This window comes from Medicago sativa, chromosome 6 (assembly GCF_051527215.1).
Source record: "Medicago sativa cultivar Bolivia chromosome 6, Bolivia_mono, whole genome shotgun sequence".
Taxonomy (NCBI): Eukaryota; Viridiplantae; Streptophyta; class Magnoliopsida; order Fabales; family Fabaceae; genus Medicago; species Medicago sativa.
In genome coordinates, this window is record NC_140754.1 from 88,676,540 (window position 1) to 88,695,018 (window position 18,479).

Genomic DNA, 18,479 nt, shown 5'->3' on the forward strand with positions numbered 1-18,479 from the left:
CCTTAGATAATATGGATCGTGTCATCCACGCTTTTGAATGGACCTGGTATCGAGTATGGTGAGGTCATTCTAATTTTGCAAGATATTTAAGGAGGGACAAACTTGTGCCAAAAATATCTCTCGTAGCTATTGCAGTAAAAGGGAGAAATTTTATAACAAAATTAGAAAACATATAAGCGATCAAATAACACCCAGATCAACATGTCAGTTGTGTGATAAACTAGGTCATGCAATCAAGGTTTGCTACATGCTCAATCATCAAGAAACAACAATATTAGTGTGAAACGTGATAAATTGACACCTGGATGTTGTTCATCCCTCGTTGCGGAACAAAAATTGTGGTTCTAACTGCTAAAAAATATAACATAAAGGACAACAATGCAATCTGTGAGAGACCTCCTTCATAAGTTTATCAAGAGATTTCTTATTAAGCAATAAGCATGCTAAGGAACTATATCTCAATCGTGTTATTTTTGCGATCGATGTGCTAAAAACGTTTTTTCATCGTATTTTTGAACACATGTGGTTTTTTAAAATCGTATGATGGGAAAAAGTTCACATGTTTTTATATCGAAAGGTTTAGACGGTCTATAGCATGCAACGGCTAAATTAATTTTGGGAATTCAGGTGTGAATTCCCAAAATTAGAAAGGTTTAGACGGTCTATATCGAAAGGTTTAGACGGTCTATAGCATGCAACGGTCTATATCGAAAGGTTCTCAACATCATCTTTATAATAAAAAAAAAAAAACATAAATTTGTATGGGAATTCAGGTGTGAATTTATAAATTTTGAGTATTGAATTGGTGGAATGTTCAAATTCCAATGTCCTTGGATTGGTGTATTAATTTAGTGTCCTTTCAGTCCGGGTGATGTAGTTAGGGATGCTAACTTAGTATGGAATTGGAAATCTCTTGGGGTCCTCCTCCGCCAAGCGTGTGGAAATGGAATATTGACGGATAATCAAGGATGAAGCCTGGTCCGGCAAGTATAGGTGGAGTCTTGAGAGATTGTAGAGGCATTGTGTTAGCTCAGTTTGCAGCCTAAATCTATCTTGGTTCCTGCTTTGGTGCCTGGGATATCCAGTGGACTTTCTTCAGTCCTAAGTTTGTAGCTTCAGCAGAAATGTCTCCATTCAATGTATTGAAATTCCCCAATTATGTCTTTTTTTCTGGATCAGCGTAAAGACATTATTGAAAGGAATCTAAGGGAGTTGGCTTTAGGGTTTTTCTGGGATTGTATATAATTCAACTGTATAATTCAATGACCCAACGACATATTATGTTATCCGTTGTTGAATTTTCGATCCAACATCAAAATGAAAAAAGAAAAAGAAAAGGAACAAAGATGCGTGATAACTTCAACATTATCTAGACAGAAACAATAATAACAGTAAAAGAAAAAATGAGAAGATTCAACCTGGTGTTAACACCGGACTCATCCAACACGCTTACCTAGTCGACTTGGAACCAAACCATGCATTGTTAGACAAATTTATACGCATAAAGCAAAACAATTAAAAGACATAAGCAAGACCTGAAGAGCAGTCAAAACCATAACATCCTTCAACTTTTGAGATATAAACAGAAACACATATAGCAAAATACACTTTTTTCAATGTATACTCCTTCTGATTCACTTGACAGTGTAGTGAATAGTTAAAAAGAATTAAACTGGACATTATAAATTTCATTACTCAAATTACACAACAGAGTTATTTATACAATAGAAATTGTTCTAACTGACAAACAGAATGAGTTATTGTAAACATCTTGTAAGTTTTCTAAGTACAATTTACATAAACCTTTTCATAAAGAAAACCTTGTACTGCCTTATGCTAAAATTTAAATTTAAAAGTTATGTATTAGAATAAGAATCAGACTTTAAAACCACATTGTTACAAAAACCTTGCTAGTTACAATACCATGTTGTGAAGTGACATTTTTATATTCCACCGATGAACAACAACCTTATGTATTCTATGGAGGTGAAGGCAGATAGCCTATATCAATGAATGATCCTTAGACATGTTGAGAAAGCATATATTCAACAGTTTGTTGGAAAAGTACGAAATGTGATAGAAAGATTACTTTTGTAGGATTCTCTGCTGTTACAACAGGGTGCTGTAATCAAGTATAAATTACTTCTACATAATATTGGAGGTCATTCAGTAAAGGGAAATTATCATTCTTGCAAACGAAATAAAAAACCAAACCACAAATAGAAAGATTCATATCATTAATTGTTTTGTAACTTGTCTTGAACATAATATTATGATGTATACATGGAAAAAACCTAATAACCATTGCCATGAACCTCTAGGGTGAAATCTGAGATTAAAAAAGGAAAATATTCAACCATTTATTCCTCCAATGGGAAGATGGCTTTCCTTTTTTTTGTTTTTGAAAGAAAAGGAAGACGGTTTTCCTTGTAAATGACTACCTGACAACTATGCATTTCGCCTTTGATACCAAGCTCCACCATCGTCTGGGTTTTCAGGTTAAACCAAACCAGTTCGTTATCTTTTCTTCTGAAGAATAAATCACCATTCTTTCCCTCTCCAATAGGATGATGAATGCCGGGAAAGGGGCCAAGAATAAAGAGTTTAGTCCAAGACTCCTTCACACCAAGTTCACCCAAAATTGATATGTGAAAAGTAACTTCTTCATAATATGAGATCAAAGCAATGTGGTCATTTAATACCGTTAAGTGTCTCATCTCAGATCTAGAATCACAATTATCAATCAAAGTTGAGGGCATGAGTGTTTTACAAAACACCTCCTTGCTTAAGTCAAAGGAAACCAAATATGCGTCATTATCAACATAATCACCGTCATCCCACCAATGACACGATCCATTCAAATACACATAGACACCTACTTGAGTCCTCATACCACAAGGCATATCCAAATCGAGTTTCCTCCAAGAGTTACTTCTTAGGCTGTATATCTCCCACACATCGTCACGTGACACGCTGGTTGGCAAACTTAATGTATGACTTCCAATTGCATAGTCAGGTACAACTAAAACATAATGTACATGTCGAATGACCTTATAGTCATTTCTAACACTGTCATAACCAAATCCATGAAGCCTATCCCGAGCAAACTCATAATTTACCGAGGGTTCTAACTCAGCAGGGCTCTTAGGAAGGACCTTAAATTCGTTGATAGTTGGATTCCATAATACAACATTTATACCACCAAGGTAAAGACAAACAATTCCGTTAATAACAGGACCCAATATAAAACCACTGTTGTCATACTCTCTAAGTGGAGGTGGTGAACCTAATTTGACTTTCTTCTCAAACCTCTCACCAGAAAGTAAATACAACACATGACGGCTATCTAATGGATATGGCAGGATCTGTTGTAGGAGGAGACAAGAACCATCGTCCTCGTAAGCATCAGATATGAAACTATTGCGATACATGTTCATGAAAATAGGGTTTTCAAATAAGCAAGACCATGATTTACTTACGGAACTAAATCGTTTCAAAGATTTTATAGGCAATTTCAAGAGAATGGAAAATGCAATATCTTCAGGAATATGATTACTGACCTTCTCAGTTGAAAGAGAATCCATCGGATCACAGTAGCGAGCGATAGCGTCTGATGCGAAGCACACTGACAAACTCACAGTAGCAACAGCGATTGGTGTAATATACGATTAGGGTTTTCAAATTATTTCTCGTTTTCTATTTACGCTATCAGCTTATATAGAAAAATTAATTTTTTTTTTTTTGAAAGAATATAGAAAAACAAAATTAATTTTTACTCCAAATCTATATGAGGCGGTTATGTAGTACTAATATATTTTATTTTGTGCAATACTAATATTTTCTTTTAACTAAATTTAGATTAGATGTTAACGAAAAAAAATAGATTAGATTTATACACAAAGTTTTAACATCAAGAAGTTGTCAAAATAAAAAACAATTGTAAAGAAAAAAATAGTTTATATGGCAGCTCTGATTTTTTTTTTTTTTATATAAATGGGAATTCTTATGTTGTTAGGCTGAGTATTTTCATGTGAATTCTAATCCTGACTTCCTAGTTGTGTGTAGTATATTTTTTTTCTTTTGACAAATGTGTGTAGTATTAGATAGTGTTTGTTGCCACCTCTTCCATTTTTGAGCCAACTTATAATCTCAAAGTGAGTGAAAGTCGTCAACTGATGATTAAATTGACTATGAGTAGTTTGGGACTTAGTCAGGTTCATTTGGTTTGATTTTTGCAACCTTTTCTCACGAAATTTGAATTAAATCCAGCCAATAGAAAATGAGTTGTTTTGATGCGGTTCAATCGGATTGTGATATGTCCGGTAATGATCAGATAGAGGCAACATAGTAGTCTTTACAGCGGAGCGAAAGGTGTCTGCGAACACGTTAGCACTTCATTGAAAGTAAATCATACATTATCCAAGTCACTGAGATAAATGTGGTTGAGTATGTCTAAGTGTGTGTGTGTAAAGTGAATCATACATTGAAAGTAAGGTTGAGTCACCCTTATATAGGAGAAAGAGGCGCTAACCGTTTCGGCCGCGAAATAAGGCACCTAATCTTAGGGCTGTTGGAGGCCACGTGCACGGTGCAGGAAGAGTAGGGGTGTGTTTCAATGCGGTGACACGCACTGGAACTAGCGTGCTCACTCAGGACGTTATGTCCTGCTTTGCAGGGCTTGATTCGCGTGTCTTCATGGGATTTGCGTTCTAGCCGGTCCAACACATATGACATTTTTAAAAAATTTAAATTTTTTACTTCATATACCTACACAAACATTAAAATATATTGTATGAAGAAAAAATAGATTACAAATATACAGTGTTATAAAATGCTATATGGAAATTATTTTAATATGATAATGTTATATTTTAACTTAAGTTTTTTTTTTTTTGGTTGGAAAAGCTTAGTTTAAAAAAAGTAATTGTAGTCTTAATTATGGCGTAATGTGCCCGACTTGGCTGAGGTTCAATCCTTGCATCTACGGTTCATTCACAAAGTTGAGCCTCAACAAGGCGTACAAATACGGTTGTGGCAAGGTTGTCAAAATCGGGACTTTACTTCAAGTCGAAAGGGAGTAGCAAAATCGGGACTCATAAAATCGCAATCAAAATCAAAGGATTTTACTCAAGGACTTTTGTAGAATTGATATAAGATATCAAAATCGTGATTCGTAAAATCGCAATCAAAATCGAGAATTCTACCAAAACCAAAATAATGCTTAATATATGTTATAAATTGCATATAGTCATAAATGACTTAAAGTTCAAAGATCATAAAATACATATACATAAATAACTCAAAGCCTGGATGCAAATATTCTTTAGTAGTCATAATAATGCTAAACAACCTTGACAAAATACTTAAAGACAATTTATGCCAAGATAAAATTCTTTAATGCGAAGAATGAAATTTTTTATCCTTTTGGGTATTTATAGAACCGGGCCATGGATTCAAATCGGTTCAATTTACGATCCGGGTCAAAAATTGACCCTTATAAAAAAAAATGAACAAAATCCAGCGATTTTGAACGTATTTCATGATTTTGTGCGATTTTGATAGCATTTTGCCTGTTTTTGAGATTATGCTATGGATTTGAGTCGTTAAAACTACGCAAAGTCGCAAAAACTTAGATTTTGGGACTTAAGTTGCGAGTTTAACAACCATGGTTGTGGGTCGCCTATGCATGCAAAGAGCCTTGAAACACTAAATTAAATAAGGATCTCAAAGATAATATGAGCATGTTACGTAAAACAAACTGGAACACACTTGTGCTACAAGGGTGTAATCATCGAAACATCAATACTCACACAACCATCTGAAAATTTATTAAAAGAACATTTCACAGCAAAATTAGGTACACATTATCATTCTAAAAAAGAGGCTCAAAACACTTGAGAATCAATTGACTTAAGTGTTGGAGTGTTTTTGCTAGTACACACCCTGACGCTGGTGAAGAACCATTGTCAACAGTCACATCAGCTTCATCGGACCCACTTCGCTTGTCTCTTCTAGTCATGTTCAAGATCAAGTAATATGTGAAAGACATCATAGAAATTTTTGATTTTGTCTGTCTTTAGAGGTTTTAATATAAGACCATCCACAATAGTGGGTGCTTCACCTATTTAGCGTCACATTAAATAGGCACCCACATTGTGGAGTATAACATATGGGTGCTTATAGAGGAGGGTGGCTATGGAAGCACCTCTCTCTCTCTCTCTCTCTCTCTCTCTCTCTCTCTCTCTCTCTCTCTCTCTCTCTCTCTCTCTCTCTCTCTCTCTCTCTTCATTTTTCATGGGTCCCATTTAATAAATCTTAATAAAATATGAATAAATTTTCTTAAAAATGTATTGATATAGAGTTATTTGTGGGGCCAATTTAATAATTTCTTTTGAGGTGCTGGGTTGGATAAAATTGGTGCTTATTAAGTATTACCGTAAAATTGGTTATGTGGACATAGGGGACCCATTTAAGCACGCAATGTGGGATGCTTTGTTGTGGATGTTCTAAGTTTTTCACAATTATAAAAATATTGCCTGAAATATTGGATTAAATGTCGTCCTTATGGGATATAATCTCATTGGTTGGTTATATTGATAGCACCGCTGCAAGTCCAACCACAACTGATGTAATTAAGTTTAAGTACATGATCAATCGATCCTTCATCAAATAATTATTTTTCCTCATGTGACTTGATTGAATGCATGTAAAAAAATGTATGCAAATTAAATCTTTTTTTTTTTTTGTTTACAAATCTATTATTTAAAATGTAGAAAAAAATCATCAAATAATTTAGAAAGATAAAACCACAATTATTTATTTGTTGGAAATTTTGCATTAAAACTAACTCGTACTTTTTTAGGAAGCAGGTAATTAGTTTTCTTATTACTTTTTTTTTTTCATGAAAAAGTGTATATTACATCTTAACTTAAATAAGTAGGAATTGTTAAATATTTTTTAAATTAACTAACTAATTTATTGAGTTTTTTTTTTTTTTTTTTTTTTTTTTTTTAAGAAGCTATAGTGAATATATTAACACCGAAACAGTTCTCTACCTAGCATAAGAAGTGCCAGAGAAGGCACTAAGTTACAATGAGTCCAACAATGAAAACATAAAACAAAAAGAAATAGATAGAAAAGATCTACAAGGTTGCTCTCATACATGACAAAGGATTAAGGCACTATTTGTGATAATTAAAAGTGAACATAGCGTTTCCTGGTTGTAACCACACAAAGGATGTTAACTTTATTTTGTATAATAAGAGCTGCATATGGTCAACCTTATTATTAAAAATCTGATTGTTTCGTTCTTTCAAAATAACCCAAACAGTTGCGAACCATACGAGGTGTAATAAAGACCGCAAAACTTTTGAAGACCCGCGAAGTTGTCCATACTGTAAGAAATGATCCACTAAGCATGACGGATGAGAGGCCAAATATTACCAAAGTGTAAGCAGTGTAAGAACAGGTGCATTGCAGTTTCCTCCAAATCACAACCATCTACACAAAGGTTATTGGCAGGTAGAAGAATTCCACGTCTAACTAAATTATCCCTTGTTGAAAGTCGATTACGAAAAAGACGTCAAACAAGTAACAAGACCTTCAGTGAAACTTGTTTGTGTTAAATGTCCAAGAAACGCTCCTCATCAGTAGGCCCTTCAGATGAAACCGAAAAATGGTATACCACACTGAATGTGTACCATTTAATTAATTAATTTATATACTAAAATATTTGTTAAGTATTTTTTTAACTTTGTTCACTCTAGAACTTTTGAAATCATAGTTCAAATAAAAACGTTTTTTTTATCGTTCTTTCCAACATATGTGTGGTTTTTCAAAATCATATGTGTGAGTGTGTGTGTCTTTATGAATTTGTATATGCATGAGTCATAGGTCTCTAGTGCAGTGCTGGTTGGATCAAACTATGAAAGGAATAGTAACCTTAAAATTCATTATAAACCTTAATTACCTGTTTGTCTGTTTGTACCTTTAACATTGGTATACTCTAATAAAAGAACAGAATTTTGCAACTAAATAATTTTGAGCCAAAATAAATAAGCAAACTCTAAAACCTATTCTCCCCAATCTGACTACCTATACAAATTCATTTAACTTGGGTGACCTTCCAAAATTTTCTGTAATTAATTTTGGTATGTCACCCTAACAACCAGGAGATAACAGATTATGCATATGACATCTCTATTATTTGGTTTGAGCAAAACAACATATTTATTTCAAAAACCATAATGCACTCAACAATACATAAATGCTACCTGATTACAATACCACACTCGATTCTCAAGAAAACTCAACATGTATAAGGAGGATCATTCATTGGTATAGGACAGCTACCCTATACAAATGAATGATCCTCATTAGACATATTGAGAATTTTACCTTCGACATATTGTTGAAAACAACGAAATGTGATAGAAGACTGTCAATCTCAACACAGTAGAACTTTACCAACAATAAGCAAAAAGATGCCCTTCAATTTTAAAGCTTTTAACAAACCATTGAACAGATTATTTACAAACCATTAAGCATGACAGAATCATGGAATGCGGCTTAATAGCTTATCAAATGAAATAAAAAAGGAAAAACATCATTCTTATAAAGGAAAAGCATGACAGAATCATGGAATGCGGCTTAATAGTTATTTCTACATAATATTAGAGGTCATCCGGTAAAGGAAAAACATCATTCTTATAAATGAAATAAAAAAGCAATTCACAAATAGAAAGAGATTAAACATCAAAATAAAATCCATAAACCAAGATTCATATCATCAATCGTTCTATAACTTGTCTTGAAACTAACTATGATTTGTGCAATTGACAAGCAAATTTGCATAAAAGGTAAAAACCTAATAACCATTGTCATAAACCTCGAGGGTGAAATCTGAGATTAAAAAGGAAAAAAAAATCAACCATTTATTCCTCCAATGGGAAGATGGCTTTCCTTGTAAATGACTACCTGACAACAATGCATTTGCCCTTTAATACCAAGCTCCTCCATCATCTGAGTTCTCAAGTTAAACCAAACCAGTTCGTTATCATATCTTCTGAAGAATAAATCACCATTCTTTCCCTCTCCAATAGGATGATGAATGCCAGGTAAGGGCCCAAGAATGAATAGTTTAGTCCAAGACTCCTTCACACCAAGTTCACCCAATATTGATATGTGAAATGTAGCTGACTGTTCATAATATGAGATCAAAGCAATGTTGTCATTTAATACCGTCAAGTGTCTCATCTCTAATCCAGAATCAAAATTATGAATCAAAGTTGAGGGTATGAGTGTTATACAAAACACCTCCTTGTTCAAGTCAAACGACATCAAATATGCTTTAGCATCAACATCCCACCAATGACACACTCCATTCAAGTACACATAGACACCTGCATAAGCATACATACCACAAGGCATATCCAAATCAAGTTTCCTCCAAGAGTTACTTCTGAGGCTGTATATCTCCCACACATCGTCACGTGACACGCTTGTCGGCAAACTTATCGCATCACGTTCAAAGTCATTATCACTTTCATAGTCTGACAACTCATCACGTTCAAACTCACTATCATTTTCATAGTCAGATAAATTCAATTCATAATGTACATATCGAATCACCTTATAGTCATCTCTAACACGGTCATAACCAAATCCATGAAGCCTTTCCAGTTCAATCTCATAACGTACTGAGGGCTCTAACTCAATAGGGCTTTCAGGAAGGACCTTAAATTCGTCGTTAGTTGGATTCCATAATACAATATTTGTCCCACTACGGTAAAGACAAACAATTCCGTTAATAACGGGACCCAATATAAAACCAGAGCTGTTACTGTCTTTAAACCGAGGTGGCGAACCTAATTCGACTTTCTTCTCAAACCTCTCACCAGAAAGCAAATACAACACGTGACGATGATCATGTGGATATGGCAAAGTCTGTTGTAGGAGGAGACATGAACCGTCATCTTCGCTAGATATGAGATTGTTGCGATACATGTTCATGAAATTAGGATTTTCAAATAAGAGAGACCATGATTTACTTACGCAAGTAAATCGTTTCAAGGATTTTAAAGGCAATTTCGAGAGAATGGAAAATCCAATGTCATTGTGGATGTGATTGCTAACCTTTTCAGTTGGAATTGATTTCTCCATCTTCTCAGATTCAAAGCGCCGAAGTTGAAGTAGCGATTGAAAGTGAAGAAGTGGGCTCGCGAATCTCCCTAACCCACTCACAGTAGCGATTGAAAATGAAGAAGATGAATTAGGGTTTTAAATTTTTTTTTTTAGAGAAAAAAATAGAGAGAAAAAACTAATTATAAATAGAATAAAAATATAATTGTAAAAATAATATTAATAAATTTTTTTTTGAAAGAATATTAATAAACTTATAAGTATATGCTTTGACAATTATAAAAATAATTATCCCTCAAAAAAGTTTTAAAAATAATTTATAACCTAATCCAATTAAATTATATTATAATATCACTTAGTAAGTGTGCTTTGTAGGTACGAAAGTTTCTCCGTCGTTTAAACGTGATTAATTTTCATTGGAGAATCTAAGGGGCACACACGGTCAGTTCTCTACTCGCAATCAAATTTTCTTCATACACAAGAGTCAAGAATTGAATGTAAGAAACTAAGACCACTTGATTAAAGAGTTCAAATCATGTCATTTAGACCAATTCATAGTTGGTCGTGCCACTTTCTTATGTTATTTTCTAAAATATGTATATGGTGTAAAAAAAAAATTAACCACAAAAGTTTTTAATAATCAAATCCTTTCACAAGACAAACAGAGACAGACAGTCAAAAACTATGAAACAAAAGAGTCGTATAGAGGTGGAACACCAAAAAGAAAAACCATAACAACACCAATACAAACACTACCTAAACTGAGGGATGCCACCAAACACCAGTACGAAATCTAACCACCAAAACCATATCCGACACCTAAATCAAAGTCAAACTTCCACCCTTTCTCGCGAGTGATCAGCGAAATAAAATCTTATCACCTATCGACTGCTACTCTCCATAACCCTTCCACAAAAAAAAAACATCAAACTAATCAAAGCGCCTAAAAGTAGTACCTTAACTCCTAATCACCACAAACGAGCCCAAATAAACTCACGAACAATGACTTATTCCAACACTCTTTCGGATTCCACCACCACTAGACCCCCGTCCTCCGAAGAAGACACCATAACAAGCCTAACAACTTTAAGTCAAGAAACTGACTTCTGATATTGATTCAAAAGCAATCAGTCCACATGCCTCCAGAAACAAATCATGAAGGCACTATTTAACTTTCGGTCTAACGGAGAAAACATCATAATCAACTCAAAAGATTGGAACTAGGCACTAACTAACTCTTGATCTCGAATCAAAAGCGATTAGCCCACCAAAATCCAAAAAGAAAACCCTTGAGGCAGATGACATGTGGAATGGTTACGCAAACAGAGAAGATCGGAATAAGGCTTGGATCAAAAACATCCCACAACTAAGAACAACCCATAAACAAGCCATAAGTAAATTGAAGACCAAAACCCGACACAAGCTAGCGGCAACGGAGATTGATCCATATCTTAGATCAACAAGAGCAGACATCGAACAGAAAAGCATGAAAACCTTCAAAAACACAAACAACTCACATATTCCTCTTTCTTCATCATTACCACAACCAAAACCTTACCACCACGCAAAAAAAAAAAAATCATTAAGAATCAACTCTCCTTTTCGCACCGTTCAACCTTCCTCAACCACTCAATAATTAAAAACTAAAGAACAAGATGTTGTCAATATTTATTTTAATTGTCATGTTTGTTTGTAATATATGGGGTAATGGGGTAATATGTAAAAGACGTCAAAGAAAATTTTGATTTTGTGTGTCTTCGTTAGTCTTAATGTATGTTTTATCACAATTATAAAGTTATTTAAAATTTTACTAAAAATTCTACAGTGATTTCAAAAACAAGTGAATAGACGAATTAGTTCATGAAATTGGGATTATCTAATAGAAAAGCCCCTCGATTTTACGAATTGTCAAATGCATTCTGAAATATTATGACATGTTAAAATAAACATGAGGTCTTCCAATAAGAATCTTACAACAATGTTAAATTCATATATTTAACAACTTAAAATATCGTAAACTTGTCCCATATGTTTTTTTTAAGAAGCAAAAATGAAATATATTAACAACGGCGGTGAATCCTCTAAAGTACAAGGTGTACTAAAGAGGCCACCCCAAGATACAATTAGTCAGTGAAATAATTACAGAAACAAAGGTCAGTCGATATCCAAGCAAAGCAAAGGATCTGACCACCATCTCTGAGAGCCATACACAAAAGTGGCATTGTCCCATATGTTAAATTCATATATTTCATTTTTTTTTTTAAAGTGAATTCATATATTTCATGTTAACTCTATAAATTCCCTAAATAAAAGTATCAATGTTATGATGATTGTTTCCCCAAAATTCAAACAACTTACAATTTTTCTATCATAGATTTCTTATGCGAGTCTGATTTTTTCTTTTTTAATTCTTTAAAGTTCACATGTGAATTTTAACGAATCAAAGAGAGTGTGTTGAAAAGTGTGTGTTACAATGTGTGTTGTTAGCATTCCTCCTAGTACACAACCCAACACTAGCAAAGAACCATTGTCAACCAAGCCTGGCCCTTGGCAAGCGCAATGTGAGCTATGGTGCCGGGCCTCACAATTTTAGGAGACTCAAACTTTTTTTTTTTTTTTTAAATATAGCATCCAAAATTGTTAAGTATGTATAATAAAATATAAAAAATCAATAGATCCTTTGAAAAGGTTTAGTTGCGTGCGTAAATCATGGTCTCGCTTGTTTGAGAATCCTAATTTCATGAACATGTACCGCAATTATTTCATATCCAGTACTTATGAGGAGGATGGTTCACGTCTCCTCCTACAACAGACTTTGCCATATTTACCAAACCTTCATGTGTTATATTTGCTTTTTGGTGAGAGGTTTGAAAATAATGTCAAGTTAGATTGGCCACCACCATTTCAAGAGGATAACGTAGCTATTCATATTTTAGGTCCGGTAATTAACGGTATTGTTTGTCTCTATCAAGGGCGAGAACCTATTGTTGTATTATGGAACCCAGCTACCGAGGAATACAAGGTCCTTCCTCCCAGCCCTACCGAGTCACCTGTACTTTATGAGGAAGTCTATTATTATGTTCATGGATTTGGTTATGACCATGTTAGAGATGACTACAAAGTCATTCGATACGTATCTTATAGTCTAGATGTACCTGGTGATTTTGAAGGTGATATTGATGGTGAGCCAATCAAGCTATCACGTGACAGCATGTGGGAGATATATTCCCTAAGAAGCAACTCTTGGAGAAAACTTGATCTGGATCTGCCTTGTGCTCATCACGGTTGGGTAGGTGTCTATGTCTACATGAAGGGAGTATGTCATTGGTATCAAGATGAATTTGAACATAAAGGATATTTGGTGTCATTTGACTTAAGCAATGAGGTGTTTTGTACAACACTCCTGCCCTTGTATATGAATGATAGTTTTGATTCTGTATTTTTGATGAGATACTTGATGGTATTAAATGACCACGTTGCTTTGATATCAAACTATGTAGAAATGACTACTTTTCACATATCTATTTTGGGTGAACTCGGTGTGAAGGAGTCTTGGACTAAACTCTTCGTTATAGGGCCTTTACCTTGCATTGAGCATCCTATCGGGGAGGGAAAGAATGGTGATCTATTCTTCATAAGAAAAGATGGCGAACTAGTGAGATTTGATTTAAGTACTGGAGTGACTGACGAGCTTGGTCTTAGGGGAATTCGGTTGTTGTCAGATTGTCAATTACAAGGAAAGCGCTCTTCGTATTGGACAAATAAGTGATTGATTATTAGGGTTCTTTCCTATATGCACTTTTTTTTCTTATTTGTAGAAATGATATTTTCTTTAGGATTCTTCCCCCTCTGTGTTTCTTTTTAATAAATTGAACATTACTATATATCTGTTTGGTTAAATATATATGTTATAGGAATGTAAGTTTTTTTTCTTCTGTCTTGTTTTTGAAACACAGCCTTACTATATTAGTGCCATAGAAAAGTTGCTTTGCTTGGCTACAATGCTTTGGTTAAAAGCTATAGTGCTTAACCGTTTGTTTCTTTTTTACATGCCTTGGATTGAAAGCTTCAAATTTCTAAAATTCAGTTCATAACATGGTAGTAAAGTTTTTGTAACTACATGGTTTAAAGGATGGTTCTTATTCTGATCAATACATTTTAAATTTAAATTTTTGCATAGGTTAGGGGATTTCGTTTAAAGGGTTATGCAAATTGTATAAGAGAAGAGACCTTACAAGATGTATGAGTTGATAAAGTTTTACTTTGTATATGCTTTGGGAAGTTTATTCCAAACTCCATAGATAGCAATACCACCACCACCTTCATATCCGGATACCAACACAGAAGTGCCAAACCAGACGCAAAGGGCAGCAAAGGCCAGACAATGATATCACAGAGAACAATGACACACTCCATTTGTGTGTACTCTGATACCTGAAACACGATAGCCAGTAGGCATATCTACATCAAGTTTCTTCCATGAGGTACTTCTTAAGATGTATGCCTCCCACATGGAGTCGTGTGGTGGGATATAACTTTCGAAATCAGTCAGAGGCATACAATGTGCTGCATGTCGAATTTCCTTATGGTCGTAGCCAAATCCATGAAATTAAAACACAACCCTGTCATAAGAAGTTGGGAGGAACTCAAGAGGACTACGAGGAAGGACCTTGAATTCCTTGGTAGTTACGATCCAAATTGTAATTTTCGGTATTATCAAACCTTGGTAGAAACAAATAGTGCCATCAGCAACAGAATCCAATATATATAAATATTGATCATTCTCACCTGGAAGAGAAAACAATACATCATGTTTTTCATCCGGCTCAAGTAAACTCAATTTCATAGGAGTCCTGTGTTTTGGATTCTAATCCGCTTTTGTTTTGAACAAGTTGTTTATAATATGGATCGTGAGGAGAATGGTGAATGAATAGAATTAGAAAACATTTTCTCTGCTGAATTTAGTAAACCTTCATTTTGGAGTTTCGATGTGAACCTTTTCACATGTGATTTTCTTGATGTTTGTTGAATGCAATAATATGCACTTAAAAATATGCATGTGTGTTTTTGAAAGTATGAAAATTAGACTGCTAAAGAACTTTAAAACACAAAACTCGTTCACAATAGATGGTTGAAAAAGCAATTTTTCTTCCTTCCAGGCATGTGTGTTTTAGCTAGATGTGATTTTCTTCCATCTGTTCCAGGCATTGGTGTTGCTTGAGGTCATGCCCTTGTTTCGAAGCATCATAATATGTATCGTATAAGTATATTCTTAGCTTTTAATAACCATTGTCGTTGATTACCTGTCAAAGTGAATTCAATTAGAATAGAAGATTCATTGCTTCTAAATTTATAGCAGTTTTCTCCAAACTCCAAGAAATACTAGCTTGATATACCGATGTATAACTTTTTATAACACGCACACACACTACATGATCTTGTCTGTTCTTGAGTTTGAGAGAGGTAATCATATTCCCGAAAATTAAGCCAAATTGATCCTTCAAATATGCTCTTGCTGTCTTTCAGCATGATCAAATGTACTAATGAAATATAATAGAACTATTTCTGATTTTTATATTAAGTATTTATTATTCGCTCTAACGATTATGTTTTCTTCTGAATTATTTGTGTAGATATGATATCAATACTAGAGAACTAAAGCACATGAAGCCTTTTCCAGTCCCTCTTGTTCCGGAACAAGGAAATCAATATAAACCTATTGAATAGCATGAAAGGATTTTTGCATTATGTGAAAAAATGTGTTAGAAAATAGGAATAGCATCAAGACTCGAGAAGCATTTTTATACATAAATCTGAAAGTGACTATGACACCACAACTGAAGCAAAGTTTAATCCCACACTGCTTGCACTAAAAGCAAATTATTATTTATATAACTCAATCGCGCGTAATTGGCTATGTGGGTGCTGAGGTATGATTTTAGTTTCATCAAATTCAATAGAAATAAAATGCATACTCGGTACGTATATTTTTTTTTTTGTTGCAATATTTTAACATTGAGGTTTTCTTTTTGAACCTCCTCAAATGGATGATGACCAATATTTTTTTTGGTCTTTGAATTATTGGGATTTGATCCTCTGCACCTTTTTCACTCTCTTAAATGCATTGTTTACAAAATCCTTTATAAAAAAATTTACCTTGAAAACACAAGTCAAACAAATATAAAAGTAATAAGGAAAATGTTCTATAAACACCCATTTTTACCATACCCCAGTTTAACACCCCCTTAGGTAGCAAATTTTTTTGTGTCATCCAACAAAAATAAATTTTTAAAAAAATCAAGAAGATGCTTTGTACTCTCTCTCATCAACCTCCATCTCTCTTTTCTCAGTTCACACTTTAACCTTCATTTTCATCAAAACCACATGATTTATAACAAGAACATCAAAAGCTCGTTACTTTTAAAACCAAATTAAATGATTATAACACAAAATCAGCAGACACAAGAAAATAGACCCATAAATATGAAGAAAAATAAAATCCCTAAGGCTTGTTTCCTCAAAATAATCCCCTAAAGCCCCTAAATATTTTTATTTATTTATTTTTTACCAAAAAAATGTTTTTTTTTGCTCACAAAAAGAAGTCCCATGAATTTAGCTCAGTTGGTAGGGACATTGCATTATATATGCAGGGGTTGGGGTTCGAACCCCGCACACACCCTATTTCTTCACATTTATAATGTGTGAGCTTTAGCCACTAGACTACTTGACAAAAAAAAAGTTTCTTTTTTTCTTTACAAAAAATGGTTGTTGTTTTTTCTTTTAACTAAATAATTGTTTCTTAAATATACAATAAAATCATTATTTCCTACAAATTATTATATAATAAGAGTTTAATTTATATACTTTGTTATTGGACAATGTGTTGTCGTATCAATTATAAGGTATTTTAAGTATGATAAAAAACACATTCTCATTCAATTGTGCAAGTGGTGGGTTCTATCTCATTGTTGGATTTAATTTATTTGATACCATTAGTCAGTTTGATTTGTTTTAGTCAATGCAGAAGTGTATTTTCATGTTGACTGAGTTTCTAAAGGGATAATTTGTCTGGTTTCTAAATTGTTTTTTCACGTTGAATATGTTTTTAAATGGATAGTTTGTTAGGTTGATTTATTTTGAATATTTCAATCGTCAAAATTTGAGCTTCTGGTTCATTCTCAGTCAAATTAGGTCCTATCTAACGGCGAGATTGTTTTGATTTGATATATACCGTTAGTCGATTGAGTTTGTTTCAATCGACAAAGTACTGTCTTTTTATGTTGACTAGATTTCTAAATGGATAATTTGTCGGGTTAACTTATTCTGAAGATTTTGATCGTCAAAATTTGAGCTTGTGGTTCATTCTTGATCTTATTAGGTTCATTCTTAATCTTATTAGATTCTATCCATTGGTTAAATTTATTTTATTTGATAATGTTAGTCAGTTGAGTTTGTTTTAATCGACAGAGAAGCGTCTTTTCATATTGACTAGGTTTCTGAAGAGATAGATTGACTTATATTGAAGATTTTGATCGTTGAAATTCAAGCTTTTGGTTCATTCTTAATCCAATTAGGTTATATGCAACGACGAGGTTGATTCTATTTTATATTGTTAGTCGGTTGAGTCTATTTCAATTGACGGAGAAATATTTTTTATAAGTTGACTGAGTTTATGAAAAGATAGTTTATCAAATTAACTTACACACAAAATTATGATCATCAAAATTTGAGCTCTTTTAGGGATGGGGTAGCTCAATTAGGGTTTAAATCGTGGCATGAAAGAAAAATATTAACATAACAATTAACATACTCACATTTGTCATTAAAATTAAATAAATTCAAGCCTCTGGCTCATTATTAGTCTAATTATGTCTTATATAATGATCATATATGATTTTATTTGATATTGTTGGTCAGCTAGGGTCAATTAATGTACTTACAATTAACATGTATATAAATTAAACTAAAAAAATTAATAAATATTATGAATATAAATTCGATTATTATGGAAACAAAAGGAAGGAAAATAGTTTCATGTCAATATTTTACAAGACTTTAAGATATTGATTTATCTAATAATGACTAGAGTTTTTTTTAGGGAAATGACTAGAGTTACTGATTCATCATGGATCATATGCGTCATCCGCCCATGTTAGTATTTTTTGGTAGATAAATATAATTAATAAAAAAGATCCATTTTATTTTAATTTTTAAGTTTTTATGAATTAAAAAAAAAGCATTCATTAGAGACAGATTTAGAGACATATATATATCAAGAGACAATGTTAGAGACGGATTTTAGAGACGAATGTAGAAATGGATATAGTAGAGACGGAATT

At 33.4% G+C, this 18,479-nt stretch overlaps 2 protein-coding genes and 1 pseudogene across 2 annotated transcripts; 1 reads left to right on the plus strand and 2 right to left on the minus strand.

Annotated features, from left to right (window-relative positions):
• Positions 1–2,352: 2,352 nt before the first annotated feature.
• On the minus strand, positions 2,353–3,584 carry LOC146917956 (F-box/kelch-repeat protein At3g06240-like). Its single transcript, XM_085717334.1, has 2 exons — positions 2,430–3,584; positions 2,353–2,391 (listed from the first exon to the last, which is right to left on the minus strand). Exons 1-2 carry the CDS (start codon positions 3,582–3,584, stop codon positions 2,353–2,355), a joined length of 1,194 nt encoding a protein of 397 aa, XP_085573460.1.
• A 5,341-nt stretch (positions 3,585–8,925) lies between these two features.
• On the minus strand, positions 8,926–10,201 carry LOC146917957 (F-box protein CPR1-like). The gene has a single exon (XM_085717335.1). The coding sequence runs from the start codon at positions 10,159–10,161 to the stop codon at positions 8,926–8,928; it is 1,236 nt and encodes a 411-aa protein (XP_085573461.1). The 5' UTR covers positions 10,162–10,201.
• Positions 10,202–12,613: 2,412 nt separating this feature from the next.
• On the plus strand, positions 12,614–13,913 carry LOC146917958 (F-box/kelch-repeat protein At3g06240-like; annotated as a pseudogene).
• The last annotated feature ends 4,566 nt before the right edge of the window (positions 13,914–18,479 follow it).